Source organism: Sturnira hondurensis, unplaced genomic scaffold, assembly GCF_014824575.4.
Source record: "Sturnira hondurensis isolate 20B ecotype Veracruz unplaced genomic scaffold, ASM1482457v3 Scaffold0013190, whole genome shotgun sequence".
Lineage (NCBI taxonomy): Eukaryota > Metazoa > Chordata > Mammalia > Chiroptera > Phyllostomidae > Sturnira > Sturnira hondurensis.
In genome coordinates this window covers 3399804-3417677 of record NW_028085821.1, presented here as the reverse complement: position 1 = coordinate 3417677, position 17874 = coordinate 3399804, and the positions used below count along the sequence as shown (strand labels likewise).

The 17874-nt window shown below is 42.5% G+C and overlaps 1 protein-coding gene across 5 annotated transcripts in view; it reads left to right on the top strand.

The window, feature by feature from the left end:
* The window catches only part of SENP1 (SUMO specific peptidase 1), a 56055-nt gene extending 42175 nt beyond the window's left edge, over positions 1 to 13880 (top strand). For 4 of the 5 annotated variants that reach the window (XM_037061142.1, XM_037061144.1, XM_037061141.1 and 1 more), the window contains exons 14-18: positions 7423 to 7626; positions 8990 to 9069; positions 10046 to 10130; positions 10673 to 10768; positions 11814 to 13880. In XM_037061142.1, coding sequence (XP_036917037.1) covers positions 7423 to 7626; positions 8990 to 9069; positions 10046 to 10130; positions 10673 to 10768; positions 11814 to 11876 — 528 coding nt within the window. In that variant the 3' untranslated portion in view covers positions 11877 to 13880. Of the gene's footprint in view, positions 1 to 7422; positions 7627 to 8989; positions 9070 to 10045; positions 10131 to 10672; positions 10769 to 11813 lie in introns of those variants that run through there. The other variant, XR_005068672.1, reaches the window with a different exon arrangement.
* The last annotated feature ends 3994 nt before the right edge of the window (positions 13881 to 17874 follow it).

Below are 17874 nucleotides of genomic sequence, written 5' to 3'. Positions count from 1 at the left end.
GCCCACACAAAGGGCATGCCTCAAGTACCCAGCTTGGGTGATGGAGGAGGCTATGCCACTGGACCCTGCAACACACCTATTACATTAGGCCACTCCGTTAAAACAGGGAGTCACAGCAGCCTACCTAATACGTAGAAACAAACACAAAGGAGGCTGCCAAAATGAGGATATGAAGAAACATGGCCTAAATGAAAGAACAGACTAAAACTCTAGAAAAAGAACTAAACAAATGGGAGATAAGCAATCAGATGCAAAGTTCAGAACACTATCTATAAGGATGCTTAAGGCACTTAATGAGGACTGCAGCAGCATAAAAATGATCCCAGTCAGAAACAAAGGATACACTAACTGAAATAAAGACCAATTTACAGGGAAACAACAGTAGAGTGGATGAAGCTGAGAATCAAATCAATGTTTTGGAACATGAAGCAGAAACATCAGTCAGAACAAGAAGAAAAAAGAATCCCCTTCCCGCCCCAAGAAATGAGGATAGTGTAAGCAGCCTGTGGGACTACTTTAAGAGGTCCAACATTCGCATCATAGGGGTACCAGAAAGAAAAGAGAAAGAGCAAGAAATTGGAAATTCTACTTGAAAAAATAATGAAAGAAAACTTCTCATATTTGGTGAAGAACATAGACATGCAAGTCCATGAAGCACAGAGAGTCCCAAACCAGATAGGTACAAAGAGGCCCACTCCCAGACACACCATAATGAAAATGCCAAAGGTTAAAGATAGAAAATCTTAAAAGCAGCAAGAGAAAAGCAGTTACAGGGGAGTTCTGGTAAGACTGTCAGCTGATTTCTCAAAAGAAACTTTGCAGGCTAGAAGTGATTGGCAAGAAATATTCAAAATCATGAAAAGCAAGAACCTACAACCAAGATTGTTCTACCTAGCAAACCTATCATTTAGAATTGAAGAGCAGATAAAGAGCTTCCCAGATAAGAAAAGACTAAAGGAGTTCATCATCATCAAACCATTATTACATAAAATGTTAAAGGGACTTATTTAAGCAAAAGAAGATCAAAACTATAATAAAATGGCAAAAAGTACATATCAGCAATTGAATCTAAAAAACAAACTAAGCAAACAAGAAGAGCAGTGACAGGATCATGGACACAGAGAACATTTGATGGTTGCCAGATGGTAGGGGGTATGGAGAAATGGGTAAAGAGGTGAGGGGATTAAGGAGTACAAATAGGTAGTTACAGATAGCCATGAGGATATAAAGTACAGCATAGGGAACTGAGTAGCCAAAGGGCCTATACACGTGATCCAAGGGCATGAACAGTGGTGTGGGGATTGCCTGAGTGGGGGTTGCTGGTGGAGGGGGGTGAAGGGAGGAAAATTGGGACAACTGTAGTAGCATAATTTAAAATATATAATTTTAAAAAGATAAAAATAATAAAAGCAACTAGAGGAAAATAGAGTATTAATATACAGAGGGACAAAGACCTTTATGAAACATGTAAGCCAGAAAACAATGTAGTTGCATCTTTAAGGTACTGAAGGAATTTTTAAGGAACTTGGCAACCTGGACTTTATACCCAGCAAATATCTTGCAAAAAGAAGGCTATACTGTTCAAACAAACAAATGCTGAGATAATTGATCTCCAGCAGATCTGTACCATTAGAAATATTAAAGGATGTTCTTCAGGCAGAAGGAAAACAAGTAGAAAATTTAATTTATACAAAGGAATGAAGAACAGTGGAAATGCTTTCAGTTTTTAGTATCTCTGAAAGACATTTGATTAGTTACATGCAGAATTAAGGTGCTGTGGGGTTCATACCATGAAGGTGGTTTCCAAAATGCAAAAGCATTAGACTTTTAAACTCTGTTGGAATACTGTATTTCTAACTTTACTGGTTGGGGAAAAGACATGAGGAAAAGACTTGTAACACATATGGGTGCAGAAGGAATTAAGATAGAATCTACAGCCCAGGCTGGTGTAGCTCAGTGGATTGATCGCAGGCCTGTGAACCAGACAACCTCGGTTTGATTCCCAGTGAGGGCACATGCCTGGGTTGCGGACCAGTTCCCAGCAGGGGACGCACTAGAAGCAACCATACATTGATGTTTCTCTCCCTCTCTCCTTCTCTTCTCCTCTAAAGATAAATAAATAAAATCTTTTTAAAAAGGTAGAATCTACATAGCAGACCATAATGACATGAATGACACAGCTACAGGAAGACTAGCTGCCTATTTTGTAAAGTCTCATCTTTGAAAGAAAAGAGATGTCTTAGCTATTAAGCTTAGCTATACAGCTAATTCATAGTAGCCTTGTATATAGAGAAAATTCTTTCTAGATAGTAGAGAAGTAAGAAGGCTGTAGAAGGGATGTACGTATCTGTCCAGAAGGTATCTAGCCATGTACAATGAAAAAATAGAGGCATTTATTGAAGAAGATATAAGAAACATTGTACATAAGACAATGACTCCTCAGTCCCTGTCAAAGTAGGCACCTTGGGACCTCACATCGTTCTCCTAGTAGCCATCTACTGCCCTATTGTATTTTCCTGCATCTCGTTGATGGTCTGAAGTCTCTTCCCTTTCAAAGGTGATTTTAGTTTTGGGAAAAGCCAGAAGTCACAGGGTACTATATCTGGGCTGTAGGTGGGCTGAGTCACCCGGGTGATTTGATGTTTCACCAAAACACTGCAGGAGACATGGTGCATGAATGGGCATGTTGTCGTGCTGAAGCTGCCAATCACCAGTTGCCCATAGATGTGGCTGTCTGAAACATGGGAATAGTTTCAGTGGAGAATTGTTCAAGCTTAATGCAAATTTTGATACAGTTTTGTTGCTCTATTCCCTCAGTCATTTTGAATTCAACAGCCACACAGTACGTATGCTCACTCAGCAGCGTATTCTGCTCCCACTGACTAGTACAGTGAAATAGTCATTGTTCACACATGTGCATTCCAGTCTACTTCTTGGCTGCCAGGTTACATCAATGTCATGCAAACCATTCTCGTTATATAAATAATGGCTGGACTTTTTCCAGACAGGCTTCATATGTCAAGGTCACCTGATTTTTACTGAAGAATCAGGGTCTAGAATCAGAGCACATAACTCTTTGTCTAGCATTCTGACTTTCAGAACATAAATCTTTGATGGAACTGGGGAATTGGTAGTTCTCATAGCTTTCTAATTGTTTCCAAGAAAAAGGGAAATTTAAGTGATATTTAGTAAAGAGAGGAAACAGCTTGCAAAACATTAAGTCCATCGAGACAAACCTAACACAGGAAATAAATTTTCCTTAGGGAATAAAAACTCAGACAAAGTTTTTATTCCTTAGGGGATAAAAACTCAGTTTTTTCCCTTCTTATGCAAACTTCTTATTGCATAAGAAGGGAAAAGACTAGGCAAAATGAGATAACTTAGTTAAGGAAATATGTTGGGTCTACCATATGCTGTGTGCTCTTTCTTGTGCAAAAAAATGATCAGAATGGAAGTTTTATTATTTCTAATGTGAGTCGTTGGCAGATTCCACATCATTAAAGTGTTTCTTAATAGAACTAGTTCTTTTAATTAACCAGGGATTTATGTGGGATAACACAGAATTGTAATTAACAGCTGTCATGACTCCATAAAAATAGATATTACCTGTCTTTCTCTAAAACTTTATCAGTAATTCTAATAATTTTTGCTTAAATCTGCATGTGAAAAAAATTCCACGTCCGCAGAGAGTGATGCAATGCACATTACTTTCCTGAAGTCGCTGTTTTGGTTTTTATAATATTATTAGGTTAAATCTTAGAAGTGAATGACTGTCTGGCTCATGATATTCACGTGCTGCTGCTTGGTTATTCTTTTGGGCTTTGTGGTTGGCTAGGATAGATTTAATTTAAACATCAGAACGGAAGATCAAAGTAAAAAGTCTAAAGAGGTAAAATAGGGAAAACAGCTTTTCCCTAAAATTACATTGGTTTCTGCTCAGGAGTACCATCATGCCCAAGATTCCGAGAACATTTTTTTCCTAAGCCAATTAGTGTGGTTCAGAATGTAAAATTGGGAAGGGTTAAAAATGAAGACCACTAAGTGAGATGTTTTACTTCTAAATGCATGAGGAAACAATGGCTTGGTTGGTTTACTGGGCAAGAAGGAAGATACAAATAGTAGTGGCCATTTATGTCATTGTGGTAACATACAGGAAAAGGATTGAATCCTTAGTTTGAAAACATTGTAGGCTTTTCATTTAAAGAGAAGCTTTGTTTCAGCTTTGGCCTGGCAGCTCTTCAAATAAAATTACAAAGGAATAAGACACTATAAACAGCCGTCCTGCTCTGAAACAGGGCTGCATAGACAAGCAGGCGCTCATGGCCAAGGCTGTGAAAGCAGCAGGAAGGGCAGCTCCTTAGGCACCAGGAGCCGCAGCGAGCAAACAGTCAAGTGTGGGTCCCAGAGAGTGACAAGTGGACTAACAGCCGTGGTCATGCTCAGGTACTGATCTATTGGCTGGTGTGCTACTTTTAGCTCCCTATTTCCAAGGGAGCTCAAAATCTTCTTGAGCTGAGAGAGTCTTGTGTGCAGAAGGGCTCTAGCCGCGGGAGGGCAGGGACCCTTGCCTTCATAAAATACAGGCAAACGCTGACACATCACTGCTTGTTTTTCATCTTAAGCACTGTGATCCCTTCTCTTGTTTCTTTTTCCTTCATCTTCAGCCCTCCTCAGTGAGATGACATGTAGGATTCTTTTTGTTCTCTAATTCCTAGCCTTTTGGGAGGGGGGGATAAAATTGTGTCTTGGCTGAACTAGGGCAATTTTCCTCGTTTGGACAGAGTAGTAGTTAAATAACCAAGGAGAGAAACTTGGATCTGAATTCTGCCTCAGATGTCAGATTATACATTCTCAGCTAATGGGAGGGAACATTGAGGCCACCACACTCCCTCCTACTGGGATACAGGGGAAATGAAAAAAAAACCCACATTACTTCTTAGAGCTAATTAATAAGCTGACTTTGGAGGAGTCCATTTGCCTCTCTGTGGAGAAACGTTGGTTGGAGGCAGGGCTAATGCAATGGAAGAAAGGCTTCTTATTGGCATGCTGACTGCTAAGTCTCTGTTTCTCTTCGCTTGGGTTGGTCTTTAGCTTTATAGTCAGCTCTTTGAAAATTAAAAATAAAAATAAACCAAACAAGTCTGGCTAAGTCTATCTAAACTTCATTGGTCTGAGAACTCTTTCCTTCTGGAAATTGGGCTAGTCATGTGTAGATGGTATTCATTTATGTCATCCTTTTCTATTGCAGAGTAGTTATCCCAAAGGTCATAATCACTTTTATGGGCACCTGGGGAAGAGGTATCTTTGTGGCTATCATGTGCTTGACTGTCCTTTCCCTCCCTGATTCCTTCCACCTTTCCCTTGTGTCCTTACTGCCTGTTAAAATATATAACTAGTCTGCCCCATGGAAGGTTTGGCTTCGAGTGACTGGCGGGTATCTGCCTGTTCACTTCACCCCTTGGATCGAAGGGTTAGGCTCATAATGTGGCTAATATTGTGAGGTGGATAGAATACCAGAGGACTCAATGGCCTTGCTGACTTTCTCTCACTGCGTAATGTAGTTTACAGCCTAGAAATGTTAGCTTGCTGGGCAGACCTTCCTGTCGTCCCAGCTGCCTTCATTCCTAGAAGTATTAGCACCATTATCCTTAGGGGCAGAGTGAGATTGGAAACTAGATCGAGAAATCCGTAATCCTGATTGTGTCTTGATCATTATCATTATTTGAAATAACTGAGTTGTAGTTATCTATGATGCATCACACTAGACAGAGAATTAACCAAAATCTGAGTCCTGGCCCTGCTGGGCCTGTTGCTCAGTCTTCAGAGATGTAGACAGAACAGTGTCTGTCTTCAGCCCTAGCCTCCCCTCCCCACCTTGTTCTGCCTCATGGCAAGTGTGGTTTCCCTGCAGCTGCCTAGGCATCCCCATCTATAGGCCCTTTCTCTAGTCTAGACCATACTCTGGTGTGTTCCTGGCAGTGGTCCCTGCTGCCTGCCGGGTATGTAGTTGCCTACTGTTGGGCAGTAGCTCATTGCTCTGGCATCCTAATGTGTAAATATTTGTCAAAGGCCGGGGGCATTTTCCCATTCCCCAAAAAGCATTCTGAAAAATGTGCCTGTTTTCTTAGTCATATTTCCAAGCTGTGGATCAGTTAGCCCATTCATTCCTTGCAGTTGACAGACACTGGCCTGGCCTCATCTGACCACATAAAGTAAGGATGCAGTAACTTCCGGCCCAGTAACTTTCATACCTTAGCACCAAGGAGCCCTGGACCTAAAGGAACCATAGACAGCATAGTCACTATTGGAGAACACATTGCTTTATTAACAGGAAAAAGTCACTTACCTCCTAGATCAAGCATTTTAATTTCTTTCACTTACACTTAACATTGAAGTCATAAATGGAATCAACAAAAATGAGAAGGCTAACTGTATAGATTCTGGGGATAATTTTAATCTTCATGTCTGTGACTTTACTTTCAGGTCTCATGTTATATATGTTTTTGTACTGCATTCAACGTGCCTCTATAAAAGGTGACATTGCTGAGCTACTGTCAGTTATAGGTATTTTGTCCAGTATAATTGATAACTTACCCTGTCACTCAAGTCTGCTTGAAACCAAAGCAATTTGCATCATAAGAGAGCTTGCTTATTGGGCTAAAAGGCAGTCTTTAGCATCAAAGCAAAGTTTTCTATCTTTTGGTGAAACCAGGTGAGCCACATATAAAAACTGAATTCTTGGTTTTAGTCCTTTAAGACAAAAACTGTAACTAATCTCAAGATTTATTTAAATTGCTCACAAAGCCCTGGCTGGTGTAGCTCAGTGGATTGAGCGCATGCCTGCGAACCACACGATGGCGGTTTGATTCCCAGTCAGGGCACATGCCTGGGTTGCAGGCCAGTTCCCAGCAGGGGACTCATGAGAGGCAATCATACATCAATATTCCTGTCCTTCTCTCCTTCCCTTCCCCTCTAAAAATAAATAAATAAAATCTTAAAAAATAAATAAATAAATTGCTCACAAAGTCCCAGAAGGTTAAAGTAACTACTAATGTACTTTATTAAATTGCTTATCCTCCTTCATTTATTTTCCTCTAAGTCTCACCTCCAGGTATCTCTTCCTCCTTGTTTTGCAGTCTTTTAAACTAATCCTCAGTCTTCTGGCCAGTATCTGTATGCCTAGCCTGTTATAAATATCATCTTTGCTTTTTGTTTTCACTAGTTACAACCATCTCAATCCTTCTTCCTTCTAGTCAGAATTTGATATAGGGACATGAGGCTATTGGGTGTTACAGTCTGAATTGAATGATTAAGAAACAGTGGCATATGCTGTACAATATAGCAACTGCTTTTCTTTCATATAACACAACTATTGTGAAAGACCTGCATGTCTATTTTAATGCATATAATTTCTTTCCACAGATCATCAATTTCTACATGAACATGCTGATGGAGCGGAGTAAAGAGAAGGGATTGCCAAGTGTACATGCATTTAATACTTTTTTTTTCACTAAGTTAAAAACAGCTGGTTACCAGGCTGTGAAACGCTGGACAAAGAAAGTGGATGTATTTTCTGTTGACATTCTGTTGGTGCCCATTCACCTGGGAGTGCACTGGTGTCTTGCTGTGAGTGCTCTTTTGTTTTTGGTGAAATTTAAAAGAAATTTGTGTGATTATAGAATACACAGAGTAGTATTAGTTCTACATCTTCACTTGGTGATTGAAAGAAGAGTAGGGTTTGCTTGGCTAAAAATCAGATGGATCAATACTTAGAACTTTTAAGAAAGCTGTGGAATTTCCTTTTCTGGAAATATTTTAAAAGGACTTACAAGTCTAAGGAGCCTCAGGTAAAGCATGGGGAGAAAACATGACTTGTTTTTACACTGCCATCCTCTCTATTATGCAGAGCAAGTCAATAATTCCTCTACTGGATCTGTCTTTTCAGGCTCTCTGTTCTGTCTTTTAAAACCCACATGTGTCTTCAAGGTATTTCTCTAAACAAAAACAGTTCCCTCCTTTAGAGGGATTTCTACAGAGGACTTTTTAGTCGGATCCCTTATTTCTCTCACTTCTACTTAGATGATGCTTGGCAATTTTGGAATTATTTTTAAGAACATCAATAAACTACAAGGCAGGAGAATCAAAATAAAACTTTAGCTCAATTTATCAACACTTGCATAAAAAGTGACTTCTATTTATTTATTTATTTATTTATTTAGAGGGGAAGGGAAGGAGAAAGAGAGGGAGAGAAACATCAAGGTGCGATTGCTTCTCACATGGCCCCCACTGGGTCATGGCCCACAGCCCAGGCATGTGCCCTGACTGGGAATCAAACTGCGATCCTTTGGTTCGCAGCACTTGCTCAATCCACCGAGCTACACCAGCCAGGGCAAAAAGTGACTTCTTAATGATGCTGTCAATTCAGATCATCTGACTATTAATTACTTTCTCCCTAATCATGACTTTCCTTGCATACTTAGTAACTTAATATTTTTTATGACTCTGAGAACACGGATATGTTAGCTTAAAGTATTAGTGAAAGTATAAGCATTGTTTCACAGACTATTGTGAATTACATTTTGAGAAGCATAAAGCCAAAGGAAATTCTCCAGGTGAATAAACAGCACCCAGAATCTGTTACTATGTTTCTGAAGCTGTGGAAATAATCTCAGTCAATTTACATTCTTTGGAGAACATGTTGTGTCTTCACTGTTGCCCGCATTGTAGGTGGGTACCCTGAATACAGAAAAAGGTGTCAGGGCAATTAATGGGGCCACCAGCTGATGAGCCCCCACTATAGTTCTATGTAAATAACTCCCCTGTCCGCTGTCTTCTGCAGAGTAAGCATGGCATGATGCAAAGTATCAATCAAACTTGTCACGATTTCACAGGCAACCTGGCAAAAGAATTCAGGGAAGGGAAAAGCTGAGAAACCAGTCTTCTTCATGTCATCAGCAGAGTTTGTTTGTTTGTTTGTTTGTATTCCTAGGTTGTAGACTTTAGAAAGAAGAATATCACGTATTACGACTCTATGGGTGGCATAAACAACGAAGCCTGCAGGATCCTCTTGTAAGTAAGGAATTGAGGACAGAAGAGTTTAGTGTCGGTGTGTAGTGTTTTCCAGCTGTTGAACTCAGCTCTTTTGTGCCTTCAGTGGACTGACTAATAAAGGAGATTTTCATGTTAAGTAAGACTGGATATTTTATGTCTAAGTAAGTAAAGTTTAACAATAATACCAAATAGTCCTGGCTGGTGTAGCTCAGTGGGTTGAGTGCGGGCTGGTGAACCAGAATAATAATACCAAATATATGCCATAATGCGAACAATTACTGTCCTAGTGCACTAAAATACAATGGGTATAAACATATCAATATAGAAACCACTTAGAAGTCATCTAACCCAACTTACTAATTTTTCAAATGAAGATACCAAGACCCATGGAGTAATTTTGATTTGCCTAGGTCCTATTAGTTAATGGCTTAACTGCGAACCAGAATGCAAATCTCTTTATACCCCATGTGTTTCTCTTCCCAAAATGCTTATTCCTCACTGTGTCACACTGGTGGGTGGATTCCAGAATGGTAAGAGGCTCGCACTTAAGAAGAGCGCAATATGAGGCATGTACTCTATGCCTCCAAATTGTTAACTTGGATCGCATTTTTGCACAGGAGACTCAAGACTAAAAATAGTAAACAAGTAGTTCAGTATTATTAGAGGAACATTCTTCTTCCATTAGATTGATTTCTAAAGGACCATATAGACCAAGGGAAGGAATGAAAACTCATTCTTTGGGAGGAACAGTAGGTAGAAGGAACCTGGGTGTCAGAGGCAGAGACCATGTGTCTCTTGGGTTGACCTATGGTGGTCATGAGCTGCAAATGTTCTGAAGAGGCCCAGCAGTGTATGGATACCCCACCCAGCATTGTATGCTCTTTTCCTCGGAAGCGCCTATGAAAACTCCTAAGGATTGTCAGGGCCACTCTTTGGGTGGCAGTGGTCGTCAGAGGTCTCCACAGCTCAGCTCATTCTCTCCCAATATCTTTAGGCAATACCTAAAGCAAGAAAGCATTGACAAGAAAAGGAAAGAGTTTGACACCAATGGCTGGCAGCTCTTCAGCAAGAAAAGCCAGGTACATTTTACCTTGATGAGAATAAAATTACTGACATTAGGGTAGTTGGCAAAAAGGGATTTAACTGCTTGATTCCCAGGGACCTTCTCTATCTTAGTGTCTAGCCTGACTTTGGCTTGGCTTGATTCCTTGGGGAAGATAGAATAAGCTGTGGAAAAATTGGTTGTGTGTTTTTTATGTAAAGCTAGATTTTCTAAATGCCCAGCTATGTTGCTAAGCATTTCACTCCTGTGAGACATGTTTGCTGATTGCTTGGCCTTTGTAGGAGGGAGCAGCTTTTACACCCTTAGGTGCCATGGAAGTCTAAGGTAGTTTCCTGTGCAGTTAAGGTGAAGTACACAGGCATAATCTAAGAAGCTGTGTTTTTTCTCTGAGCCTGTGCTGTTCTAAGTGGGAAATGAGGGAAAAATTCTTCAAATTTTTCATTTCTTCAAAATTCAGAGAAACCTGTAAAATCTGTATTCTTTGGTTCTTATTTATAATCTAATAAGAAGGAAGGAACCTTGGGAAGATGTCATCGTTTCGTTGTTTTGGTCTTTCAGGAAATTCCGCAGCAGATGAATGGAAGTGATTGTGGGATGTTCGCCTGCAAATACGCTGACTGCATTACCAAAGACAGACCGATCAACTTCACACAGGTGGGCTGAGGCTTCAGGAGGGAGGGGCTCTGTGCCTACCCTGTCTCCAGGTGCTTGGTAGGGGTTTTTCTCTCCACTTGGCTCTGCTTAGGGAGCTCTGCTTTGTCCTATGTCTTGTAACACTGGTGGTTTCCGCCTGCCACATCACAAGAAAAAGAAGGATAATAATAGGGCATGTCCTGGGTTCCCGTATATCACATGTTGAAGTCAAGGAGTCCTGGTCCATAGCAGAGCCTTCTTCTCTGCCTATCACACCCTGTGAGAAACAGAGAACTGGAACCAGAGCACATTTTCTTCAGTCTTCCTTTATTTGGTTAGCAGTCAGGTTTTGGTAGCCTTAACTAATTCTTTACTTCTGTTTGAATGTAATGGCTTTACTGGATTTTTCCACCATAGCCCTTGGGTGGAACTGACTCTTGCAGTTTCCATAACTCTTCCTCTAAAAAGTGACTCTTAGATTTCAGGCCTCAGATCTTATATCATCTTACGATTTCATCATCTTATGATTCGTAGAGGACTTGACAGACATTCTCAGAATTCTTGGAGACATTTTGGTATAGCCTGGAAATGCCTGGCAATGCCCAGTAAAACTTCTAAGGCCACAACAGTGGACTTAGAAAAGAGCAGTAGAGATGGCAATAGAAAAAAGCAATGGAAAGGGAAAAAAGCACACATAATCAGGATTGAGAAATTTGAAAGACCAGAAATACAACTGAGACTCTATTAGTTGAAAACCTCAAGGAGGAAAGGAGTATGGGGAAAGGAATATTGGGTCTGGACAAAAGAAATGAAAAATATGCCCTGGCTGGTGTAGCTCAGTGAAATGAGTGCCGACCTGCAAACCAAAGAGTCGCTGGTTTGGTTCCCAGTCAGGGCACATGGCTGGGTTGCGGGCCAGGTCTCCTGTGGGGGAGTGCATGAGAGGCAACCATACATTGATGTTTTTCTCCTCTCTTTCTCCCACCCTACCCCTCTCTAAAAAAATAAATAAATAAAATCTTTTTTAAAAAGAAAGAAAATTAAGGGTGTCTCTGTGTCCCTACAGCAACACATGCCATACTTCCGGAAGCGGATGGTCTGGGAGATCCTCCACCGGAAGCTCTTGTGAAGACTGTCTCAGCAGACATTGACATTGTAGGGGACCTGCTCTTTGTTGTCTGCAGCCAGAGACGGTGGAAACAGCTGCTCCCAACCCTCTGTTCTTGTAAAGCCCTTGATCCTGGACCAGGCCCTGGCGAGATGCATTCACAAGCACATCTGCCTTTCCTTTTGTATCTCAGATACTATTTTTGCAAGAAACTTCGGTGCTGTGAAAGGGGTGAAGGACATCCCTAAGCTGAAGAGAGAGACTGCTTTTCACTTCTTCAGTTCTGCCATCTTGTTTTCAAAGGGCACCAGCCTCACTCAGTCCCTAATTTAGGGGGCTGAGAGAAGCTTGGAAGGACTCTTGGTTTCATATAAAACTCTTGTTGTTAGGCCTTACTAAGGTTGCAAAAGGGCATGGGCAAAAAAGTTAGGGATAAAAACCACCAGCATACACACGCACACATACACACATACATGATTTGCAAGGTGTTTTGTCAGGAAAGTGACTGTAAACTGGACTTTGGGGCACATGCACAAGTCCCCCTTCTAGGACTTTTCCTATTTATATGCCCCTTGGTGAAATCTATCTGCTTCTAGAAAAGGCTGTTTTATCATCTGTAGTTTCCTCCCATCTTGAGGCACAACATATGAGCCCTGGGTGGACCCCAAAGTCCCAGGCAGTCCTTTCTTTAAAAGCAGGGGTTTGCATGTGCTCACAACACATGATATGGGGAAGACCCACCCAGGGAGCGGTTTAGTGGAGCAACAAGGCACCACTTTCACTGCCACCAACTTCTGACCAAGAAGAAGGACCTCAGTCTTTAGCATAAAATTCCAGCATCGGATGAATGCAAGTCTAGTTTGGTCTGTGGCTAGTTAGTTTAAATATGTTTCTAACCACAGAGAATTTAATATATATATATATTTCACAGGGATTTTTTTTAAGGCTGAATGTGTTCACCATTTCAGCCTGTAGACTTATTTTCAATTTCCAAATTTAGCTCTAGCACGCACAGATTCCAGCCCCTGTGTGCAGGGTGTTGGGGACTTCCTAACAGAATATTTTGGGACCTGGGTGAACTTTGGCTTAGGGATAAAGGTTACAGAGGGAGGTGAGATTTTCAACTGGAAAAACGGGTGGAATTTGGACCGATCAACTTGAGATTAAAAAACTGCTATTCCTTTTGTTCTTTTTAAGCATCTCCCCCACCCTCTGAGCGTTCCTCAGGCTAGATAGTGAAACGATCCAATGCCAGTGTCATTTTTGTACTTCAGTTCCAAAGTAGGAACATTTTATACTTTTTTCTGTATTGTAATAGGTAGTTTTGTATGAAATCTTTTCTCCTCTTCCCTTGTACCCCATCTCTTCAGCATCGTGCTTTCTCCCTGGGCTCATTTGAAAATTTTACTCTGTTTTATACCAAGCTGTTTAGTACATTTTTCTATGTTTTACCACAGGTTACAGTTTGAAAAGAAAACTATTTTTTTTAATATTCCATTGTTAACGATGTTCCTGTTGCCACTCCAGCAACTAGATGTCCTGCTCTGTTCATAACTGCCTGCCTTGGGGGGAACCACCTTCTGTTGGTTTTCTTTCTGTTTTTAAATTTTATTTTATTTTATTTTATTTTATTTTTATTTTTTGGTGTTTTCTATAGGAAATAAATAGCTTCCTATATATGAGTTGCTGGGACCTTTCAGATTCACTTTTAAGAAGCAATGAATGATATTCAGCCTCATTGTAGGATGCCTGAACATTGACTCCCGGTACTTAATGTATTTAAGTGACAGCTTGAAAGGTGATAATATGGTATATTTTGGACTATGAATCAAATGATCTGAGTTGTTCAGGCTCTCGCTGTTATCTGAGGGACTCAGGACCACGTAGTGTTCTGTATTTATTGTTTGTTAGTTTAGATAACATCTGTTTTACCTCCCTCACAGATGTTTTGTACAGACCAAAGCAACAAATATTATTGCCATGTATAGCAGAAAATGAAACCTGCAACAAAAGCACTTTGAAAAATACGTAAGGAGTTGTTGAGCCTGTCTGACCCGTGCAGTTTTTACACAGGCAGGAGTCAGTGATCCTGAGACCACCCTTCATTCATAGTGGGAGCGAGCCACACTGGGACCTATGTTGTAGCCTAGGTGGCTCAGAGGGGCCCAGGTACGCTTTGTTGGAGCAGGCCATTCTTTCTAGAGGGCTAGCCAACAAGGGCAGGACTAGCACCTGGACATTTAGTTTCACCTTCATTTAAGGGTGGGCTTTGATGACAGGGGCCAGGGGCCGAGAAGACATTCCTGTATTCCCTGGCCAAGGGCATGTTTCCAGTATCTTGTTGAGGCTGCTTTAAAGTACATAAGCCTATTGCTTTCCTTCTCACATATTTTACTCTCTCCCCTGTGCTCAGTGCTCAGTGCTCATAGTCACCTACCCTAAAAAATGAGTACTTGAGGGATGAGATGCCCTAGATGCCAGGTGCAGAACCTTCACCAGAAATCGTAGCCCAGGAGTCACTCCGGGCCCTGTACAGGGAAAGTCAGACCACCCCTGCCCGTTGGAAAGAATGCGGTCTGAGGCACGGAGGTTCACTCCACCCCAGTTGTCTGGGACCCGCTATTGGTCCTGGGAGTCCTGTTTAGGGTAGAATGTAAGTACTTCTTCCTCCTCAAGCCTGGGGACTGTATAAATGGACTTTTCTATATATGAAGTGCTTCATATTTCTTTGTAATAGCAACTTCTCTTTTCTTCAGCCCCTGTAATCACACTGTCCCCAGCAGTATTAGCCCGCAGATTCAGTGACCTTGGGGTAGAAACATTATCTGAGAGACCACTTCCAGCAGGACCATAGCCTGTCCATCACCACCTGGTTTCACAGGCCCATAAAAGGCTCTGGTGGGTAGAGAGGGAGAGGGTTTGTGTAGGAGTCCCAGCGTTTCTAATGTCTTAGCCTCTGGTCTTCTGCTGTCCCTTCAGCTCTCAAATAATCTTGCCAGATTGAGAGAGATGACTGACACCTGGGCCTTGTCTTCTCCCTTGCTGCCCCTGGATGGGCCAAGGTGAAGTGGTATCTGATGCTTTCACCCGGCGACTTCACATACCCAAGAGAGTTGGAAAAGGAGGTGAAAGGGTGTGGGGCCCTGTTGACTCAAACGGGTACATGCTGAGCTCATGACACAGTTGTCCTATATCCCTAGAACAGTCTATCAGGAGCTTCAAATTCATCCTAAAATTTTGGAAGAGATAAGTAAGGCTCATCCCAATTCCTTACAGTCCAGGGCCTTATTTCACCTGTGCTGAATCCTAACATCAACTCTATTAAAGAGCCTATAACACTATTCCCAGCTTTGGAGGTGGGGAAGGACATAAAGATGGGGGGGTCATGCTGGTCAACCACCAAGATAAGGAAGAGTTTGCACTTGTATTCCCTGGGGGTTAGAAAAGAGAAACGAGGGTACTTTGAGCTAGAAGATAAACCTGGAAGAAATATCAGTGTGAGCTGCCTCTCTGGCCTGTTAGGAATAGGGTGGGGACAATCCCAGCTGTGAGATTGGGATTGGGCCAGATGTCTAGGGTCTTGTCAAAGTCTAAGATTCTGAAATGTTAGAGCTATGATGCTACTTGGAATACAACTCAGTCAAGACAGACAATCAAAGTTAAAGTTTAGGGCCAATGTTATCATCAGCTTAGTCTTAACAGTTAAGGCCCAGGTCAGTCTTACCTAAATGGGACAGATCATCACTGCTAACTTTATTCTCAGCTGAGGAGTAGCTACCCACTGCTTGGCTCCTGAAGACCATCCTGCCACCCTCTGCAGAGCACAAGTGCTGGGAGGGAGCGGTGCGTGCCCAAGAGCACAGCCTTCATTCTGCTGGGCACCCTCATTCAGTTAATTACTCTTCCTTTCACACTCACCCAAACCCCATCTCTTTGAAGCCCCCTTGATCACATTAACTTAACATCTCTTATCTGGACATCTGCGTGCGACCCTTATAACATGAAAGCAGTGTAACACCACGTGGCACTTGTACTATACTCTGCATTTTACATCAGGAATGGACCGAGACAGTCACCACTGGGGGCAGGTTGGAGATCTGGTGCTTCCTTCCCAAGCCAGGAGTGGAAGCTGTCTCTCTGGCCTGCCAGGGAGGAGTTGGGGGAAACTCAACTCAGCGTTTATTTAGAAAGACAGTATTGCGGGACTTGGGGGAAGAAGGACCACTCACGCGTGAGGCGGCGCTGCCTTTGTGGACCCCAACAGTTCATCTCTGGCCCCAAATCTAATGCCCTGCTCTGCCTCCAGCAAAAGCTCCTTGTCCAGCCATTCAGCGTGCCAGTTGGAGGCCTCAGCCTCTATCCCAAGGGGCTAATGAAGTATTTTTTCCTAACCTCGCGTATTCCTGTTATATACAGTGTTCCCGATCTTTTTAACTTACAGTGATACTGTACATCACATATACATTGAGATTGTGGGTCCCTCTGTCTGCCTTGTCCTTTAAGTGGACTGTTGTACAGGCTTCTTGGACCGAGTCTGTTAGCCAGAGCTAAGTTCCTGGAGGACATTTGCCTTGTACCCCTAGCCTCTTACGCTAGGTTTAAGCATGTTAATGAACATGTGTTTAAGCACCGACCTTAGGGACCCTGAAGGGTGGAATGAAGAGATGATTTGACCAAGGAAATAAAAGCCTCAAGGACCTCGTAGTCTTTGGGAGGCCAGGAAGACACCAAACTATTTATCGAGAAGCAGACTCAGGCACGTGGTCCACTGTGAAGCTGGATGAGGGTGGTGGAGCAGAGGTGGAGACAAGTTTGGGATGATGTGGGCTTTGTCTGCCAATGTGTGTGTATGTGTGCGTGTGTGTGACTCCCTGGTTTTTAAAAGGTGATTTATTTAAAATAAATTCTGTGGATTTTGCTTTCTGCTTTGACTGGAAACTCCCTGGTAAAAAAGACTCGATGGTGTTTGTCTCTCTAAGACTGTCTCTCTGTCTCTTTGACTGTTTGCTCTGTCCCTGCCTGTGTCTGTGTCTCCTGATCCAAGCTGAACCAGTGATTGGACCCTCAGTGTGGTCTGGATTCCTGAGTCCACCCCTTAACCAGGAGTCTGAATACTGTTCATTCATTCATTTCATTCCACATACCTGGAATTGAATCCTAAACGCAAATAGCATGCAAATCTGTGGCTCTCTGGCGCTTTTTAAAATTGGGTCTGTCTGTGGAGCTGGCCAGAGAGCCCTCCTGAGCCAAGCACACTAGTCAAAACTAAACCCACCCTGCTCACAGCATCCCTTGTCTCCTTGCCCCTGTCCTGTACCCCTTCTTACAATCCCACCTCAAAGAAATGCTCCCTCTGCTCTACCTGTAGAGCTGCACTCCAAAGAATAAGTCATAAGAAAGCACCAACTTCTGAAAAGTCTCCCAACTAAGCTGGTGAAACGGTTTTATCTGTGGTAAGAAGAGTTCCTTGTAGTCTCCAGGACATCCTTGAGTTCTAACATTTTTCTAGGCCTGGTTAGGATGTTCCAGCCATTTGAAAGCAGTTGGAGTGAGGAGGAAAAGCTTCAAGCCACCCTGGGTCTGCATGTCTGTGACCAGATGGGGAGAAAATGCCCTCACAGTGGGGACCCGAGCCCGCCTGTGAGTCCGAGTCAGAGGCAGTCCCTATCCCCTGCTGCTCCTTGAGAGCCTTGTCTGGCCTTAGGTGCTGCGGAAGTTACAAAGGGAGACGGGGTGGGTGGGGTTCATGTTCCTTAAGGAACTTGTGTTGTAGACACTCTTCTTGAACCCCAGGAAAAATGTTTTGCTTTCTAGTGTACCTGTGCCCCATTTCCCATCAGTTGTTCACTGGTCAATTTCTATGCCTACAATGGCCCTGTATGGTCTCCCTGCACCCCTCCGCCCCCACTCCGTTCCCACCCTTGCCTCCTGCCACCTCTCCAACACCATTCCTTACCACCGTGCCCAGGCTCCCTGCTCTCGGCCACACAGGCCTCTTAGGTGTTTGTCTGACAAACCA